At 40.8% G+C, this 21,544-nt stretch overlaps 2 protein-coding genes across 3 annotated transcripts in view; both read left to right on the top strand.

Annotated features, from left to right (window-relative positions):
• LOC126020739 (farnesyl pyrophosphate synthase-like) overlaps positions 1–21,544 on the top strand; it is a 340,408-nt gene that overhangs the window by 124,328 nt on the left and 194,536 nt on the right. The gene's annotated exons all lie outside the window — the stretch shown is intronic.
• ASH1L (ASH1 like histone lysine methyltransferase) overlaps positions 1–21,544 on the top strand; it is a 178,512-nt gene that overhangs the window by 82,841 nt on the left and 74,127 nt on the right. Inside the window, 3 exon segments of the mRNA XM_049782187.1 lie at positions 460–561; positions 11,928–12,669; positions 19,887–20,066. Of these exon segments, the coding sequence (XP_049638144.1) occupies positions 460–561; positions 11,928–12,669; positions 19,887–20,066 (1,024 nt within the window).

Here is a 21,544-nt window from a genome sequence, read left to right as displayed (position 1 = left end):
AAAAACTGAAAATTATCTCTCTGGATTAAATATTCATCTATTAATACTCATCTATATTAAATATACATCTACTCTTTCTAATTAGTTGCATTGGTTTTTTAGCTTATATGATGAATTTGATCAGTAAGATTTGATTGCTAATGGTTTTTATTCTATATATTTGTTTCATAATATGAATACAGAAAAACTAAACTACATACTCTGTTCATTCTTCCACTTAGTTTTTCCTTTGATAATTTAACAGGTGAAATTATGTGTATGAAACCTGTGAATTTCTGCCGGTGACACACCTAGTGTGGTTTATCTGTATTGTCCTCTTGTCAGGTTAGAAATTGTGATTTATACAAAAAATGGCAGTGGAAATAACTGTCAAGTACTGCATTTCTAACACAGAATGGTGGGTAACATTATTTTTATACTTGAATTTTCCTATGATTTTTATTTTTTCTGTCTCTCCAGGTTCCCAACCAGTCTTAGATAAGTCTTCCCAGCGACCCTCAGAGACCACAAACTGTAGCCCTACACGGAAGAGGTCTTCATCTGAGAGTACTTCTTCAACAGGCAAGTGCTATTTGTTTCAGAAAATTTCCCCCCCCCCCCCCCCCCCCCCCCCCCCCCCCCCCCCCCCCCCCCCCCCCCCCCCCCCCCCCCCCCCCCCGGTCAGTGGGCCATAGCCACTGGTGTTCGGACCATCTGTAGTGCTGAGGATTGAACCAGGTCAACTTAATGCTGACCCAGCACCTTAACTCCTATATTAGGGGTCAGCAACCTGCAGTTCTTTTGAAGCTTTGCCATGGCTCCAGCATCAGGGCTGATAGCAGGGGGGCAGGGAGTGGTATCACTTAAATATTTTAATTTGTTATTAATTTGCACAAATATATTTTACATTGTTAAGTGAAAAAGTTCTTTTTTTCATCAGATTAACAGCTAACTTCACGATCCTGTTTATAGCATTAAGATAAGAAATAATGTATGCAGTGCTATATTTGTTTTAAATGTCACAATGATTATGTGACTCCCAGGGTTTTTTTTCTTTTGGAAAGGAGTTTAAGTGGCTCTATCTCTTAAAAGTTGCAGACCTCTGTCCTATAGTATATCTCCAGTTCCTATTTGAGGAGATATTAAAGATGATTTTTATCTGTTACTTACAAACTCGTGTAAATCACATTTTATATATAAAAGTATATAATTTAGTACATATCTTACATTTATAATACAAATTATATTTTATGCCAACATGTACAATACTATGAAGTATAACAAAACTGGTCACAGGATATGGGAATCAGTGGTCTTAAATCATTAGTTTTCTCCTTTCTGTTCTTTATAATCAGACTTGCTCCCGGGGATATATAGATTTTTCAAACAATCCAAAGAAAATAATTTAAATTGGGGAAGTTTAAGAGTAGATAGACAAATATACATAAAAAGTTGTTGTGTTGAGTAATAGAGAAATTAGATTTGAGCTATATCTTAAGATATGTATAAAATTGTTTGGTAAGGTCATCATTTATAAAATAGCATTTATGGGGCCTGGGCGAAAGTAAAGTTTCAGGGCATTTGTCTTACATGTGGCTGACCCTGGACAGACCTGGGTTCGATCCCTAGCACCCCATATGGTCCCCTGAGCCTGCAAGGAGCAATTTCTGAGTGCAGAGCCAGGAGTAATCCCTTTATACCACTGGGTGTGGCCCAAAAATCCAAAATAAATTAAAAAAATAGCATCTACAAATCTCTTAAATTGTAGACTAATTAAGAAAGTTACAAGTACAGGTTTGGTGAAATAGCATGAAAGTAGGTTGTTTGCCTTGCATGCAGAGGGATGGTGGTTCGAATCCTGGCATTCTATATGGTCCCCTGAGCCTGCCAGGAGTGATTTCTGGGTATAGAGCCAGGAGGAACCCCTGAGCGCTACCTGTGTGACCCAAAAACAAACACACACACACACACACACACACACACACACACACACACACACACACACACGGAACCTCTGAGCGCTACCGGTGTGACCCAAAAACAAACACACACACACACACACACCGGTGTGACCCAAAAACAAACAAACACACACACACACACACACACACACACACACACACACACACACGGAACCCCTGAGCGCTACCGGTGTGACCCAAAAACAAACACACACACACACACACACCCCGGTGTGACCCAAAAACAAACACACACACACACACACACACACACACACACAGTTACAAGTAGGGCCCGGAGCATAGCGCAGCTGTAGGGCATTTGCCTTGCACGTGCCTGATCCAGGATGGACCTTGGTTTGATCCCCAGTGTCCCATATGGTTCCCCAAGCCAGGAGTGATTTTTGAGTGTATAGCCAAAAGTAACCCCTGAGCGTCACTGGGTGTGGCCCAAAAAAAACAAAAAAAAAAAACGGGGAAAAAAGTTACAAGTAGACTCTTCGTAAAAATTGGTGGGAAAAGCTCCTGCAAGGGCCCTCTGAAAATCACTGAATACCCTCTGTGGTCCAAAGGAATCAGGAGGGAATGAAGGAAAACATTATATTTATATATACATATATATATATGTGTGTATATGTATATATATATATACACACACATACACACACACATCTTATGTGTCTCCAAACTCTAAAATTGTTCATCTTTGTTTTTTTATTAGGAAGCATTTTTGTGATCAGAGAGATAATGTATCTGATAATGCACTTTGCTTCCATGTGATCAGCAGAGTTGATCCTCAGTATCACATATGGTTTCTTGGGCACTGCCAGAAGTGATCCCTGAGCAGAGTAAGCCCTGACCAGAGTAAGCCAGCTGGTATAGCAAAAAAAAAAAAAAAAAAAAAAACCAAAATAAAAATATCTGTAATCCTAAATTAATGAAAGTTTTGTGAAACGTATCTCTGTAGAAAATTACTAAGACTTTGTACATTCCAAAATAAAAGAGTTAAAGGTGCCAGGGAAAATTTTTATTTTTGGAGAATACTGTATCATGTGCCATCACTAATGCTCAAGGAAAGGAAACTGTAGAAGAGATTATCAGTTGTCTCTCATATGGATTGTTTGTTTTGTTTTGTTCATGAAAGTAGAATTGGACCAGGGATCATAGTTTAAATGGATGAGTATACACTTTGAATATGGGGAAAGAACTGAATTCCATACCTGGCACAGCATGGTTCCCTAGGAACCAAATTTGGACTAGCCCCTTAGCACTTAACTGCTTGTTTTCTTCCCTTGAAAAAAAAAGTCAAGCTTTTAATTGTAGACACAATTTTTGAAGTATTAAATCACATCAGAATCTTCCTTCTGAAATAGAAAAATATTCCTTTAGGACTGTCTGACAGAGCAGCCAGTATTTAAAGTTGTTTTGTGGAAGAAGGGAAAGGATTATAGGAAAACACTAAATTCATTTTTAAATTGTTATTGTGGGGGCCGGAGTGGTGGCACAAGTGGTAAGGTATCTGCCTTGCGCGCACTAGCCTAGGATGGACCACAGTTCAGTCCCCCAGTGTTCCATATGGTCCCCCAAGCCAGGAGTAATTTCTGAGCGCGTAGCCCGGAGTAACCCCTGAGCATCACTGGTTGTGGCCCAAAAAAAAAAAAAAAAACCAAAAAAAGAATGTTTATACAAAATTAAAATATTTTTCTTCTCACATTCAATTCCAAATTAAATCTGGGAGTTTTATAGTTTCCTGGTTGACCTTTTTTGTGGTTTATTTTTTGTATTGCTATGTTTTTTTTTATTTACTAATGTATCCTGCATTTCTCAGTACTTACTATGTGCTCAGGGATCACTCCTTGCAGTGAGAAATGCAAGTTACATTAGTATCTTTCCTATAAAAGCATTCGAATCCAGATTCAATCCCTGGCATCTCATATGGTTGGGTCCCTGAGCCGGCCAGGAGTGTTTTTTGAGCTCAGAGCCAGGAGTAATCCCTGAGCACTGCTAGGTATGGACCAAAAAAAAAATTTTTTTTGATCTACTATATGTGGCATATAATATAATCATTTATATAATTTTGTTAACATTGATAGCAAATGTGGCCACATTATTGGTGAAACTACTGAAATGTGACAATGGTTTCCTACTGACCTCACTTTACTAATATAGATATGGTTGGGGTACATACAGCTTGTACCCATTGGTGAAATTGGGAACTATAGAGTAATTGGTCATGGATATTATGATGGGATGGGCATTATTTTTCAGGAATAAGGGGCAAAATATTTAAATTCCAAAATTATTTATTTTTTGGTTTTACGGGCCACACCCATTTGATGCTCAGGGGGTTACTCCTGGCTAAGCCCTCAGAAATTGCCCCTGGTTTGGGGGACCATATGGGACGCCCGGGGATCGAACCGCGATCCTTCCTTGGCTAGCGCTTGCAAGGCAGACACCTTACCTCTAGCGCCACCTCGCAGGCCCAAATTCCAACATTATTAAAGTTGCTTATTGTGGTGTTGAAGTAATTTTAAGGACCCGTTACCACTATGACTCCCTTTCACATATTAGAAACCCACCTGGGTAGGAAGATCCTCTAGATAGGCTATTTCCGCTCAACCTATTTTCCCATGGGGGTGGTTCTATCTTCCTAATAAAGACTGCCTCCTGGCTGGCTTCCCACTCTCTCCATGTGTTAGAAAGGTCCCTGGGTCTGTTGTTTCGTTTTTCTCTAGCTTGGCTTGGATTATTTCATGCAATGGCTCTGTTCCAGACCCACTTCCCCTTTTCCCTCAGGATTGGGATGTGAGGATTTATCCACACTTCCATGCTGTGGGCTCCATACACTACAATCCACTAGGAAAAACAGGTCTGGAGCTGGGGTCCATGCAGGAAATAAAGCAGGCTAAGCATAAGAGGGTGAAACATGTGGGGTCAGAGAGCTTCATGATTGCCCACTAAACCATTTTTTATTAAGTACCAAGACCTCCCTGAGGGTGGGTGATGGGGGTGGTGAAAACAAAAGGCCTATTTAGAACTATTTCCACTTAGGTGACTTTTTTACATGTAAAGAGACCAGGGAAGAGGCTAGAAGCCAGCTTTCTTTAGTTGTAAACCGACAACATACAATACAAGATTAAATAAAGATGAAGTCAAGACAAGTTAACTATTGCAACCAAGGAAGTAGTTAAGAAAAGAGGGGTACTGTCCCACACCAGTGAACATGAATTATTCCAGTAGTTCATGATAATATAAATTCTAAGGAATTAGGTTGATCAGATCATGGAATAGCCATCTATTATATATGTTTATGTGTCATTATTTTTTGGGAGGGTCTTTGTTTTGAGGCCATATTAGGCAATCTCTGGGAAACCATATGTGATGTCAGGGATCAAATCGGGGTTAGCCATGTGAAGGCAAGCACCTTACCTGCTATATTATTGCCCCAACTCCTATTTTTAATTGGTCTTTGTTTTGTTTTTTATTTTTGTTTTTGTTTTTTGTTAACCTGGCAGTTCTCAGGACTGACTTCTAATTATGCACTCAGAGATTACTTCTGGCAGTGCTCAGAAACCCGTATGTGATGGGATCAAACTTAAGTCAGCCCGGTGCAAGACAAGCACCCTGCATGCTGTGCTATCTCTCCCACCCAAATCATTATATATTGATCTTAGACTGACCTACTCTATACCTTGAGGTCAGTTACTTACTTCAGATGCTATCCTTTCTTGTTCTATTGAGGCATTTTGTTAATAACTTCAATTTGATGCCTATAAGGGATATTTATGTAAGTGGTGATTTGGATATTATCTGCTCTAGTATTGGTTCAGGATGAGCCAAGTTAGTTGCCAGAGAATCAGAAGATCACTTTTTCTTTTTTTCCAAGATAGTATCAAACATCTATATATAGATTTAAAGGCTTTGATGAATCTTTGACTGTAGTAAGGGAACTCTCAGTCAATTCACAGTGGGACAGTACTTTATCAAAGTGAATTTATTGGTCACCTAATTGGTAGACTTTAAGATTAGCATAACAGGGTCCAGAGCATAGGTCATTGACCTTGAATGCAGCCAAACCAAGCCAGTGAGGGTAATTTCTGAACAGAGTCCAGGAGTAACACATGAGCTCAGTTGGGTGTGGCCCAAAACAAACAAACATAGATTAGTAAGTTTTGGAAAAAATCAGGGTACTGCATTTCAAAAGATCCTGTAGCCATGAAATGATAGGGGTAGATTTTTTTTTTTTTGTGGGCCACACCCAGTGGACGCTCAGGGGTTATTTCTGGCTATGCAGTCAGAAATCACTCCTGGGTTGGGGGACCATATGGGACGCCATGGTATCAAACCGTGGTTTCGTCGTAGGTTAGCACGTGTAAGGCAGACACCCTACTGCTTATACCACCCTCTGGCCCCAATTGGGGTAGATGTTTTTTAATTGATTTCAGTAGTTTTTTTTAATAGTTGATCATAATATATTAGTTTCAGATAAGTGAAACCAAAGTTATTGAAAAATAGAAACAATAAAGGTCAGGGAAAAAAAGTAGAGTAGAAAGGACATTTGTGAAAGTTGTTCTATCTCTAATAAAATCATTATACAATGTCAGAAGGTTTGTTGCTAGCTCTTGTTCTTAGCTGTCCATTCTGGGTTGTTTATCCTTTAGGGTTGACAGCCTCAAACAAATGAAGTTGACCAGAAATTCAAAGTACTATTACTGAAACTACAACTTTTAGGGGACCTGTTCTCAGTGTCAGACCTCCTAGAAGAAGGAATGTACAGGAGGGAGGGTACCTGCACTTGTTTCAAAAAGCTCTGGTAGGGGCCAGGGAGCACAGTGAAAGGGCATCTGCCTGACATGCAGCCAATCCAGGACTGATGGTGGTTTGATTCCCGGTGATTCGATTCCTGACTTCCTATATGGTCCCCCTAGCCTACCAGGAGCAATTTCTGAGCGCAGAGCCAGGAATAACCCCTGAGCACCACCGGGTGTGACCCCACCAAAAAAAATTATTTAAAATAAAATGCCCTGGTGATATCTTCCCCAAAACTGGCTTACCTAAAATATCAGATTTCCTGAAGGGAATCGTAGGGGGTCAGTAGTGAGGCAGGGCCATAGGAAAAAGGTGATTCTGGATGACGGAAACTGCAAGCATGGCTTTAGCAGTGCAAAGGCTTGGCCCACCCTCACCTCTTGATATGGCTAGCTTTCTACTGAGTGGGTTGGTGTATAACTGGGGTATATCTTAAGTATTTGATTCTTAGTAATTTTGAGTCAGGACAGGGCATTAGTGAGTTTCAGACTTACTTCCTGATTAAAATTTCAGCCTTATTTTAATTTAATCAATTGCCCTCTTCTGAACAACTCCTGAATAGAAATCATTAGCAATTTTAAACTGTTGTTTCTCAATTGGAGGTTATGTGGGCTCCCAGGATATTTCAAGGGAGCCACAGGTAAACATTTTATAAATGAGGGATGGCACAAGACTACTGGACCAACTGCTGATAGTGGAGGGAGTCATAGGAAGGTAAATGTCAGGAGACTTCAGTCATAAATAAGATCTACTGGATAAAAAAACAGATTTTGTTTTTGTTTTTTTGGGGCCACACTTGGTGACACTCGGATTACTCCTGGCTCTGCCCTTAGATATAGCCCCTGGCCTCTTTGGGGGACCATCAGGGATAGACCTGAGGCCCATCCTAGGTCAGCCACATGCAAGGCAAACACCCTATCGATGTGCTATTACTCTGGCCCCAAGGAACAGATTGTTTAAAGTGGCAAACACTAGGGCCAGAGAGATAGCATAGGAGGTAGGATCCTTGTACTTTAATCATCAGATCTTATTTAAGTCTCCATAGTCAGATCTGTCATAAGTTACTGTTGAACACCTCTAGGTGTTTCCAACCCCATCTCACCAAAGAAATAAAAATAAATGGCAAAAAAAAAAATCTTTAAAAATTAACATTAAAATTCTTAATATAGGGGCTCGGAGAGATAGCACAGCGGTGTTTGCCTTGCAAGCAGCTCATCCAGGACCTAAGGTGGTTGGTTCAAATCCCGGTGTCCCATATGGTCCCCCGTGCCTGCCAGAAGCTATTTCTAAGCAGACAGCCAGGAGTAACCCCTGAGCACCACCGGTGTGTGGCCCAAAAAACAAAATCAAAAAAAATCTTAATATAGGGGCTGGAGAGAGAGCACAGATGTAGAGTGTTTGCCTTGCAAGCAGCCGACCCAGGACCAGTGGTTGTTCAAATGCCAGCACCTCTGAACAGAGAGCCAGGAGTAACCCCAGAGCGTCACAGGTGTGGCCCCACCCCCCACCCCCCAAAAAAAATACCCCAGAAAAACTTAATATAATGCCAGTGATGAAGAAGATTGCTAATTTTCTAACATTAGAGTATTTGGTATGTTAGAGTTACCAAAATTGAATAGTAGGTACTTTAGAATAACCAAAATTGAGCAGGATATAGTAGAATTTTGGAAGTTTCGTGGTTTTTAGAATAACCATGTTGGTATTCTTTTCATTTTGGATTTGGGTTATACCCAGCAACACTCAGGGACCATGTACACCGCAAATGCCCTACCTGCTGTGCTATCACTCTGGCCCCTCAAGTTGTGGTGTTTTTGTATTTGTTTGGTTTTGGGGTCACACCTGGTGGCACCCAGTAGTTACTCCTGACTCTGCGCTCAGAAATTGCTCCTGTTATACTTAGGGGACCATATGGGATGCTGAGAATCAAACTGGGGTCTTTCTAGGGTTGACCACGTGCAGGGCTGTTCTATTGCTTTGGCCCTTGAGTTGTTTTAATAACATGTAATTAACTAGTCAGACTAAACAATTTATAGTCTGAAAAGGGTGGCCAATCTTCGGTATATTTTTATTCTTTTAGCAAAAGAAAGTTAGTCTCATTTGAATATATACAGTTATGAAAACTTGACTTTAAGATCCTTATAATAGGGGCCGGGCGGTGGCGCTGGAGGTAAGATGCCTGCCTTGCCTGCGCTAGCCTAGGACGGACCGCGGTTCGATCCCCCGGCGTCCCATATGGTCCCCCAAGAAGCCAGGAGCAACTTCTGAGCGCATAGCCAGGAGTAACCCCTGAGCGTCACAGGGTGTGGCCCAAAAACCAAAAAAAAAAAAAAAGATCCTTATAATAATTTGTTAGATTCTTTTCTGTTTTGGTTTTTTTGTTTTATTTTGGTTTTGTTTTTTTGAGCCACACCTGGCGACGCTCAGGGATTACTCCTGGTTATGCACTCAGAAATCACTCCTGGCTTTAGCGACCATATGGGACACTGGGGATTGAACCAAGGTTCGTCCTGGGTCAGCCGTGTGCAAGGCAAACGCCCTACTGCTGCACTATCGCTCCAGCACCAGGAGATACTCATTGTTGACTTCTCCAAGGTCTCTAGTAGTCATTGTGCAGTTACTTTCCCTGGAACTGATGATGTACTGGTTTCTAATGGCTGTTCTACTAAGGCCAGGTTAGAAATGGGGCTACTTTTATCAGCCTAACCTTAGAAATCACATTTTTTTCCATCAGATTCTTATTTCCTAGAAAACATCATGTTCATAAACAGGGAAATTAGAGACTATCATTTATTAGGCAAAGCATCAAAGATTTTGTATACATTTAACTTTTGTTTTTTTTGTTTGGTTTGGTTTTGGGTGACTTACACCCTCTGGTGCTTGTGACTTATATCCAGGGCGGTTGCGTGGTGGTGCTCAGGTAACCGTGAAGTGTGGCAGATCAAACTCTTCTTGAGCCATCTCTTCAGACTTTGTGTACATGTTTTTAGCAGTTAGGCTTACATTTATATTTATTTATAGTTTTTCCATAGTGAAACTTAAATAACTAATCATTAGTCTGATTCAAATAAATTCATGAGATATAGTACAGCGTGTAGTAAGCCTTTTGCCTTGCCAACTGGGTTGGAGCCCCACATCACATATGGTCCCTTGATAACTGCCAAGAGTAATTTCCTGAGTACAGATCCAGGAGTCCCTGAGTACCTCTGGGTATGGCCCCCAAAAAACTATTTAGTTTTTTAAATAAATAAAAAGAAAGTACAATTTTTAGAATATACCATTTTATGATTGTCACAAGAGTGGTGAAAGGAGAGTGAATGCTGAGGAACTTAATAATAATATTTATATATATGTATATATACATACACATTTTGATTGTTTATTAAACATGCTCACCTGAAACTTCAATAAGTGTATTGTTTAAATTTAGAAAATTATGTTCTGGGCTAGAGAGATAGCATGAAGGTAGGGCATTTGCCTTGCATATAGGTCAGTGGTTCTAATCCTGGCATCCCATGTGGTCCCCTGAGCCTGCCAGGATGTGACCCCCCCCCAAAAAAAAAGAAAACTATGTTCTACATCATTTATAAATATCTTGGAAAGCTGACCTTTCTGATCTGATATTCTGTTTTGTTTTTGTTTTTGGGCCACACCAAGTGATGCTCGGGTTACTCCTGGCTATGTGCTCAGAAATCATTCCTGGCTTGGGGGACCATATGGGACACCGGGGGATCGAACCATGGTCTGTCCTAGACTACTGATGGCAAGGCAGGCTTTACCACTCTGCGCCACCACTTCGGCCCTCTGATCTGATTTTTAATGATAATGTAAAGCTAGCATAGTTTGTCAAATGAAGGTTTATGATCATTTAAGTTGTCAGTGTATACATCATATTTCCTTGGCCTGTTATAAAATAGCAAGGCTTATCTAAAACTTAGGTCATTTCTTTTGGGATGCTCACACCTACTAATGCTCAGGGCTTATTCCTGGCTCTGCACTCAGGGATCACTTTTGTCGGGCTCAAGTGACCTTGTAGGATCTTAGGGATCATATCTGGTTTTTCCTCCTATCAAAATAAAGGAAATTCCCTACTATCATTCTTAACCCTCATTTATTTTCTAATCTTACTGTCCATTCTTTTTAATTGAGTTTATATTCATTTTACACACTTTACTTCTCAAACAGTTTTTCAATCAGATTTCAACTTTTTATCAAGTGTTACACTTATTCTATTGTGTTTAAAACATGAGAAAAATGGACAGAGTGATAATACAATAGGTAGGGTGTTTGACGTGCACATGACCCATCCAGGCTTGATCCCCAGCTTTCCATATGGTCCCTAAAGCCTTCCTGGAGTGATTTCTGAGTGCAGAGCCAGGATGAGCGCCTCCAGGTGTGTCTGAGAAACAAATAAAATAAAAAGAGAAAGTTTAAAAAAACGTGAGAAATTGCTGAACTTGATAACTTTATTTAAATTTAAATCCTTCCCTTATTTGGTTTGTTTTTGGTTTGAAGTCATATCCAACATGCTCAGAAATTACTCCTAGTTTTCTGCTCAGGGATCTCTCCTAATGTTGCCCAGGGGAGATTATGTGGTACCAGGCATAGAATCTGGTGAACCACATTCAAGGCACTTGCCCTACCCACTGCATCACTCCAGCCCCTAAGTTTATATATTTTCTAACTTGATCTTCATTTTTTTGTTTGTTTTTTGGTTTTGAGTCACTTCGTGGTGCTCAGGTTACTCCTTCCTCTGTGCTCAGAAGTCACTCCTAGCAGGCTCTGGGGAACATATGGGATGCCGGGATTGGGTTCTTCCTGTGCTGGCCTCATGCAAGGCAAATGCCTTACTGCTGTGCTATAGCTCCAGCCCTGATCTTCAGTTTTTTTTTTAAATCATCTTTGCTTTTCTTGTAGTATTTGAATTGTTAACTAATTTTTAATTCACATATTCAAGAAGCATGGCCAATTTTAAATTAATTTATGATTAATGGGCTATGTCTTAGGAAAATACATTATCACTGGTCAGTGAAAGACAAATGCATATGATGTTTTGTTTAACATTGCTTTGAAAATCTGAACAATATTCTTTGTTATTCTGTTAAAAAATAACTTAAATTTTATTTTATTTTAAATAACTAGCCTTGTTCTGTATTTACCTGTGTGACTTATTTTATTTAGTGAATGGAGTGCCCTCTCGAAGTCCAAGGTTGGTTGCTTCTGGGGATGACTCTGTAGATAGTCTACTACAGCGGATGGTACAACATGAGGACCAAGAACACATGGACAAAAATATTGATTCTGTGATTGCATCTTCCTCTATAGCACCTTCCTCCAGTCCAGGCCATAGCCACAGCAAGGAGCGAACTCTGGGAAAATCAGATAGCCTTCTTGTTCCTGCAGTTGCCAGTGACTCTTGCAGTAATAGTATCTCTCTTCTTTCTGAAAAGTTGCCAAGCAGCTGTTCCCCCCATCATATCAAGAGAAGTGTTGTTGAAGCTATGCAGCGCCAGGCTCGGAAAATGTGCAATTATAACAAAATCTTAGCCACCAAGAAAAACTTGGATCATGTTAATAAAATTTTAAAAGCCAAAAAACTTCAGAGGCAAGCCAGGACAGGGAATAACTTTGTGAAACGCAGGCCTGGTCGGCCACGGAAATGTCCTCTCCAGGCTGTTGTATCCATGCAAGCATTCCAAGCTGCCCAATTTGTCAGTCCAGACTTGAATGAAGGGGAAGAAGAAGAAGCAGCACTGCACCTCCATCCTGATACAGTTACGGATGTCATTGAGGCTGTTGTTCAGAGTGTAAACCTGAATCCAGAACATAAGAAGGGTTTGAAAAGAAAAAATTGGCTGCTGGAAGAACAGACCAAGAAAAAGCAAAAGCCATTCCCAGAAGAAGAGCAAGAGAACATTGCAAGGTAATGATAACATTTTTAAAAAATATTTTTCGGGGGCAGGAGAAATAGCATGGAGGTAGAGTGTTTGCTTTGCATTCAGAAGGATGGTGGGAAGGATGGTGGTTCGAATCCCGGCATCCCATACGGTCCCTCGAGCCTGCCAAGGGCAATTTCTGAGCCTAAATCCAGGAGTAACCCCTGAGCGGTGCCAGGTGTGCCCCCCCAAAAAAAAATTTTTTTTTTTCATATTTCTCCAGTATAACAATGCTAGTCTGTAGCAACCACCTACCAGGACTCTGAGAGGAGCAAGGGAAACCAAGTATACTTTTTATTCCTCCTGAAGTCTGAGGCTTGTTGCCACCATTGCCCAGGGGTTCTTGATGGAGGGAGAGAAATAGATGGAAATTCACTGGCCAAAGGTAGCTGGGGAAGTCCCTGGTACAAAAAAAGAGAGGAATAGATACAAAGCAGGCAGCCTCTCTCTGATGCTTTATCTCTGAGCCCCTTTTCCCCCAACAACAACCCAAGTTTTTCCTCTTATACTGGTATGATGGGAGCATGACCAGGTTTAACTGTCCTTCAGTGTGGGTATCCAAGGGGCCCAGTCCAACTGCCATATAATAGTCTTTTATCTTTTTTTGGGGGGGGGGCACACCCGTTGACACCCTGGGGTTACTCCTGGCTATGCACTCAGAAATCGCTCCTGGCTTGGGGGACTAGGTGGAGGATCGAACTGAGGTCTGTCTTAGGTCAGCCAAATACAAGGCAAAAACTACCGCTGAACCACCGCTCTGGATCCCTTAGTCTCTTATCTTTTTGAATGAGCAAAGTGTATTATTTAAATCAACTTTTGTAGTTTTTTTTTTTTGTTTTGTTTTGTTTTTTTTTGGTGGCTTGAGATTAATTGTAGGCTGGGTGCTCTCAGCTATTTCCTAGCCCATTTTCTGTTTTATTTGGAAATACTCTTGTTTTTAGGGCCGGAGAGATAAAACAGTGGTAGGGTACTCAGCCAACACAGAACAGACCCTGGTTTGATTTCCGGCATCCCATATGGTTCCCCAAGCCTGCCAAGGGTGATTTCTGAACGCAGAGCCAGGAGTAACTCCTGAGCACTGCTGGGTATGACCCTCGCCCCCAAAACACTCTTATGTATTTTTTTATTTTAATTTTTGTGTTATACCTGGCATTATGCAGGTGTTCCTACTGGCTCTGTACTCAGTAGACTCAAGTTCCATTCCCAGCTTCTCATATAGTAAGTTCCCTGAGCTGGCTAGGAGTAATTTCTGAGCTCAGAGCTAGAAGTAACCCCTCAGCTCTGCAGTGTTGCTCAAAAACAGAATGACTAAATAAACTATTGTCTTTTCCACTCTTGATTAATTTGTTTCCCTGAGTATTTGAAACATTTTTCAAATTATCGTATGCTAAATACTTTCTATGTGTGTGTTTGTTTTGGAATTATCCTGCAATGCTCTCAAGTCATTCCTGGTGGTTCTAGGAGGACTGTATGCTGGGAATCAGAACTAGACCTTTGGACATACAAAGCATGCACTCTAGCCCTTTCAACCATCTTCCTCGCTCCTCATTTGCCAAATTCTTATATATATAAGAATATATATATATATATATATATATATTTGAATTTTAGGTTCTTTTTTGTAATAGTTTACACACTGTAGTTACAGTAGTGTTTACAATTTTGGTGTGCGTTTTTGGCTTGGGGGCTCAAACCCAGTTTGGTTGTATGCAAGGCAAATGTCCTACCTGCTATCATTCCAGCCACTAGCAATTTTGATTTTAATAAACCATCACTACCAAAGTTCCCAAGACCAACTCTGTTTCTATCACTAATCTACCCCTTTCGTCCCTCAAACTTCCTCTGCTTTGTAGAATTGCTCAGTTTTGTATCAATGGCCATAGGTTTGTCATCATTCAGTGCCGTCTTTTCCTTTTTTCTCTATTCATTACAGGTAAGTGGGAGCATCTGGTATTTGTCCTCCCTCTGACTTAATATGATGCTCTCCAGTTCTATCTACATTGCAGCACACTGCAAGATTTCAGTGTTCAAGTTACATAGTAATATATATATATATATATATATATATATATGCTACAACTCCTTTATATATTTTATTTCTTTCCATATTCTGTCTATTATACTTTTTCAAATGATTATCTTTGTGTCTATGCGGTAATATCAAGAACTAGAGCAGTGGTGCAGCTGTAGGGCATTTGCCTTTAATGCAACTAGGACGAACTGTGGTTTGATCCCTAATCCCCGATCCCCGGTGTCTAATAAGGACTCCAAGCCAGGAGCGTTTTCTGAGCACATAGCCAGGAGTACTGAGCATCACCAGGTGTGGCCCAAAAGCAAAAAACAAAACAAAACAAAACAGATCTGGAGTCCTTTGGTCATATGGAAGTTGTATTTATTATCTTGATTTGTGTTTCTGATAATAAATGATGATAAACACTTTTATGTGTCTACTGAGCATGTGAATGTTTTCTTTGGGAAAGTATGTTTCTTTTCTCTCCATCTTTGGTGGGTTGTGTTTTGTGTAGTTGTTTTATTTTTTTAGTTTTGGCCCATATTCAGCAGTGCTCAGTGTTCACTCTGAACTCTGTGCTCAGATTTCTCCTTGAGGGTCCAGGGTGCTGAACTGGGTGGGTCATATACAAGTCAAATACCTTACCTGCTTGCTATCTCTCTTGCCCCTTATTATTGCTATATATGTCAGTTCTGCGCCTGTACAAATATTTATTTCAGCCTGAATTTATTTATTTATTCATTTGGTTTTTGGGCCACACCCGGCCGTGCTCAGGGGTTATTTCTGGCTGTCTGCTCAGATATAGTTCCTGGCAGGCACGGGGGACCATATGGGACACAGGGATTCGAACCAACCACCTTTGGTCCTGGATCGGCTGCTTGCAAGGCAAACGCCGCTGTGCTATCTCTCCGCTGAATTTATTTCTAACACAGCATTTTGTGATTTTAGAAATTGATGCCCCTGGGCCGGGCGGTGGCGCTAGAGGTAAGGTGCCTGCCTTGCCTGCGCTAGCCTAGGACGGACCGAGGTTCGATCCCCCGGCGTCCCATATGGTCCCCCAAGCCAGGAGCGACTTCTGAGCGCATAGCCAGGAGTAACCCCTGAGCGTCACAGGGTGTGGCCCAAAAACCAAAAAAAAAAAAAAAAGAAATTGATGCCCCTTAATTATTTTTGTTTACTTTGGCATGGAGTTAATGAGTCAACTCATTGAAGTTAAATGAGGTTCATAGTCTGATACTTTGGCCTATGTTTTCTTCAGTGGATATTATGGATTTTGATCTAATTTCTAAACCTTTAATTCACTCTAATTTTATTGTAGGATATGCTGTTGACATTATTTCTTTTTCTTTTTTTAAAAAAACGTGACTATAATTTTTTACATTCCATAAATTGAAATCACTTTCCTTGAAGTCAGTAAATGCAGCAGTACCCTCTATCTTATTTTATTTTATTTATTTATTTATTTATTTATTTGGTTTTTGGACCACACCTGGTGACACTCAGGGGTTACTCCTGGCTATGCGTTCAGAAGCTCCTGGCTTGGGGGACCATATGGGACGCCGGGGGATTAAACTGTGGTCCGTCCAAGGCTAGCGCAGGCAAGGCAGGCACCTTACCTCTAGCGCCACTGCCCGGCCCCAATATATTATTTTCAAGACTTGGAATTTTTTATATATTCACACAAATTACAAATATATTTTTCTATGCCCTAAAATGTTACTAGAGTTTTTTTTGTTGTTGTTTTGTTTTTCCCCTGTGAGTTACTAGAGTTTTTATTGGCATTGCTTTGAATCTGTATAGTATTTTTAGTAGGAAGATCATCTGGATCATTGTTGATTCTTCCAGTTCATTTTTCATTTCTTGGTGTCCTCTTCTACTTTCAGTAGTTTCTTATGTTTTCAGTTTATTTGGGCTTCTGTTGTTTTTGTAGTATTTTTGCTTTGGTTTGGTTTTTTTGCTTGTTTATTTTTGGGCCACACCTATTGCACAGCTTACTTCTAGCTCCTAGGTCTTTGCTCAGGAATCACTCATGGCAGGGAGTGTGGGGGACCAGGAGACCATATAGGGTGCTGGGAGTTTCACCTTGGTCAAACTCATTGAAGAAAAGTCCCTATTTATCACGGACAGTGGTTCGAATCCCTGAATTCCATAGGGTCCCCTGAGCCTGCTAGGGGAGATCTCTGAGTGCAGAACCAGAAATAACTCCTGAGCGCTGCTGGCTATGACCTAAAAAACAAAAATAAAGAAAAAAGAAAGAAATCACTTCTGGCATGGGGGCCCATATGGGACGTTAAGGATCAATCTTCTATGTCTTTTGTTTTATCAGCTGTATATAGTGATAGTTGATAGTTTTAACTACTTTTCAAGTTTGTATGCTTTTGATTTCTTTTTTTAGGAAGGCTTGGGCTTACGCTTAGTGGTGTTCAGGACTTCTTGTTCTGCACTTAGGGGTTACTCCTGGAAAATATTGAGGGAACCATATGGGTGTTGGGGATCAAACTTAGCTCAGCCACATATAAGTCAAACACCTTACCTGCTGTACACCTTATGTACTGTACTATCTGTCTTCATTAATTTTTTTCTTGTCTTCTGTTTTGAGGATTTCCAAAACTATTTAACAGTAGTGAAGAAAGTTAAATTTTTGTTTGGAGGGTCACACCTTGCAGCGCTCAGAGGTTACTCCTGGCTCTACGCTCAGAAATCACTCCTGGCAAGCTTTGGGGACCATATGGGATTCTACCATCCTTCTGCATGCAAGGCCGTGAAAGACAAACGCCCTGCCTCCATGCTATTTCTCCAGCCCCAGAAAGTGAATTTTTTTGTTTGTTTGTTTTTTGTTTTTTGGGGGCCACACCCGGCATTGCTCAGGGGTTACTCCTGGCTGTCTGCTCAGAAATAGCTCCTGGCAGGCACGGGGGACCATATGGGACACCGGGATTCGAACCAACCACCTTTGGTCCTGGATCAGCTGCTTGCAAGGCAAACACCGCTGTGCTATCTCTCTGGGCCCAGAAAGTGAAAATTTTTAACTTGTATCTCATTTCATTATGCTTTCAGTTTTTGCCACTGAGTATGATGTTGTAGGTTTGTTGTATATAGCTATTACTGCTTGGGGGTACATTCCTTTAGTCCTTATTTTGCCAAGGATTTTTATCATGCTAGATATTGATGAATCATACCAGAAACTTTCTGTATCATTTAATATGATCATATGATTATTTCCCCTTTGTTGTTACAGTATTAAATGAATTGCTTGCATGAGTATTCCATGAGTCCTATTTGATCATGATGCATAGTCCTTTAAGACATATTGTTGAATTTGGTTCACTAAAATTTTTGTTTTGTTTTGTTTTGGGGTCACGGGTGTGACCAGAGGTTACTCCTCGTTCTGTGCTTTAGTAGTCATGTCTGGTAGGCTCCTGGGATGCCAGGATTCGGAACTAGCAGAGATAAACCCTGGAAAATGGTTCATTTTGTTGTCCAGTCTTAGTTTCGCTTTTCACAACATATTTACCAGCATACTTAGTTTCAGGCCCAGTTTTCTAAAGTTATTTACTTGGGGCCACACCTACCTGTGCTTTAAGGCCTACTCTTGGCTCTGCTTAGGAATCACTTCTGTCTGGACTCAGGGGACACTGGGCATTGACCTTGGGTCCACTGCATGCAAGGAAAACACCCTATTTATTGTACTGTTGCTCTGACCCCTCTAAAGAATTATTCTTTGTTTTTGGGCCACACCCGGTGACACTCAGGAGTTTCTCCTCTCTATGTGCTCAGAAATCAATCGTGGCTTGGAGGACTATATAGCTGTCCATCCTAGGCTAGTGTCGGCAAAGCAGATGCCTTAGCGCTCCATGCCACTGATCTGGCCCCTGGTTTTTTTTTTGGGGGGGGGGTCCCTCTTCCAGTTTGTCTCAGGGTTTACTCCTGGCTTTGTTCTAAGGGATCATTCCTGGCATCCTTAGGGAACAAATCTGGGTCTGTAGTATGAAAGGCAAACACCCTACCCTCTATAGTATTGTCCAGAGTTTGGAGTTTGTTTTAGGTCATGTTTGCCAGTGCTCATAGCTTTCCTCTTGCCCTGCACTCATGTATCACTCCTTATGGTGTTGAACCCAGGTCAGCCGCTTGTGAGGCAAATGCATTACCTGCTGTATCACTTCTGCTCCCTAAAGATATTTTTTCTTTTTTTGGTTTTTGGGGCCACACCTGGCGGTGCTCAGGGGTTACTCCTGGCTATCTGCTCAGAAATAGCTTCTGGCAACCATGAGGGACCATATGGGACTCCAGGATTTGAACCAACCACCTTAGGTCCTCTGTCAGCTTCTTGCAAGGCAAACCCGCTGTGCTATCTCTCCGGCCCCCCTAAAGATTTTTTTTTGTTTTGGTTTTTGGGTCATACCCAGCAGCGCTCAGGGGTTATTCCTGGCTCTATGTAAAGAAATTGCTTCTGGCAGGCTCGGGGGACCATATGGGAAGCCAGAAATCGAACTACCATCCTCCTGCATGCAAGGCAAACGGTTTACCTCCATGCTATTTCTCCACCACCACCACCACCCCCAATATATTTTCATGTAGATTTTTCCTTGCTGATTTTCGGCTTCACACATTTCAGCTGTCTTAGTCTCTTCATTTTCTTGGTTTTTCTTTAAAGTTTAACATCACTTAAGATGGTTAAATCTACTTTGAGTCTATACCATTTAGTGTTCACAAAGCAAGAAGGATGTAGGACTTCTTTTTTGGTCTTTGTTTCTGGTTTTTTTTTTCCCCCCCTCAGGGATTATAGTGCTGCTGCCATTGTTGAATATGTGAATTTAATTTTAAAAATGTTCTCCACATTTATTTATATGCTTTATATTATTTCCTTTTTTCTTATGAGGAGGAGCAGTGTAGTTCTTCAGCATGACTTCCCACTATGGAAGTCATCATAACTCTATTTTTATATTGCTGTGATATCTTTTTTTGTTTTTGGGCTACACCCGGCGGCGTTCAGGGTTTACACCTGGCTATCTGCTCAGAAATAGCTCCTGGCAGGCATGGGGGACCATATGGGACGCCGGAATTTGAACTAACCATCTTAGGTCCTGGGTTAGCTGCTTGCAAGGCAAACGCCGCTGTGCTATCTCTCCGGCCTCAATATCTTTTAAATAGGTTATTACTTCTTCATAAAATACATTTTAATTCTCTTTTTAGCTTTTCTGAAACAACAATTGAGATTCCCAGTCCTCTAGAAACTCCAGCAAAACCTCCTGATCTTGAAAATACCTTGCAGCCTATCCTTTCTATAATCCCAAGGGAAAAGAAGACTCCACGTCCTCCAAAGAAGAAGTATCAGAAAGCAGGGCTATATTCTGATGTTTACAAAACTACAGAGTAAGTACTTGAATTTATAAATTGTTATCTTATCACTTTATATTCTAAATTTTTTATCTGAAAATATACCAACTATCAAAATATAATAAAAATATAGTATGTAGGGGGCTTGCCTTGCACATACCCAACCTGGGTTTAATCCCCTTATGCCATGTGTTTCCCTAAACACTGCCAGAAGTAATTCCTGCTTAGCGAATAAAAACATTATACGTATCTCTTACATATACATAAATATGCACACAGACACATCACTAATCACTGTACCAATAAGACATTTTCCTTTGGGCTTTTGAGTCACATCTGGTAGCTCTCAGGGTTCTGCGTTCAGAGACCACTCCTAGTAGGGTTGGGGACCAGATGGGATACCAGGGATTTGCTGCATGCAAGGCAAATGTCCTACCCGTTACGTTATCACTCTGGCCTCTAGTAATACTTCTTTATGTTGTTCTCATCTAATTATCTTCTCTTTGCCTTTCTAGATTATATTGCTTTAGTTGGATTTTAATGGTATAATTTCCATTAATTACTACTGACTAAGATGGCTTTATATGTATCTTTAAGTGATTTTAATGCTTTTACGTATTTGTTCCTCATTGAACAAAATAATTTCTATATTCCAAGTATTTTTCCTGAGAAGAAAAATTCGCCCCACCCACCTTTTTTTGTGGCCAGATCTAGCACTAGTCCAGATGTATTCTTGACTCTGCTGAGGAGACCAAGTGTCATGCTGTTACCCTCAAATGAGCCTGAACAACCATTCTTAGTATCTCTCTAGTCCTATACTCCTGGGTTGGTTTTTTTTGTTGTTGTTCATTGGTTTGTTTTGGTTTTGGTTTCTTTTTTATTGTTTTTATGTTTGTTGGTTTGTTTCTGGGCCATACCTGGCAGCACTGAAGAGTTTACTTCTGGCTCTATGCTCAAAAATCGTTCGAGGAACATTATGGAATGCCAGGGGTTGAACCCAGGTTGGCTGTGTAAGGCAAATCCCTACCCACTGTGCTCTGGTTCTGGCCCCTGTTGTTGTATTTCCCTTCCCTCCCCTTCCCTCCCCTCCCTTCCCCTCCCCTCCCCTCTCCCTTCCCCTCCCCTCCCCTCCTCTTCCCTCCCCTTAGCAATGTTTACGGGTGCTCTGCCAGAAGTGATTATGGAGTGCAGAGCCAGGAGTAACCCCCGATCGCCACTGGACATGACTCTCCCCCCCACAAAAAAGAACTTGATATATTTTTAAGAAAAGTACCAGCTTGATAAGCACTCTAAATATAATTTTAAAGTTCAAAGGAAATAGCATCTGTCAATTAAGAAATATTTCATATGCTATAGTTGAGTTCAGTTTTAGAAGTTTAGTCATTCAGATATTTTCAAGGTGTGGAAGCATATTCAAATTATGAAGATTAGCAAAACTTTGATGCATATGCATCCTAGAATGCAAAATTTGAGAACTTTTTGAGGGGGGTGCCACCTGGCAATGTTCAGAGATT

This window comes from Suncus etruscus, chromosome 10, assembly GCF_024139225.1.
Source record: "Suncus etruscus isolate mSunEtr1 chromosome 10, mSunEtr1.pri.cur, whole genome shotgun sequence".
Taxonomy (NCBI): Eukaryota; Metazoa; Chordata; class Mammalia; order Eulipotyphla; family Soricidae; genus Suncus; species Suncus etruscus.
The sequence above is the reverse complement of the archived record's forward strand: the minus strand, read 5'-3'. Positions and strand labels throughout refer to the sequence as shown.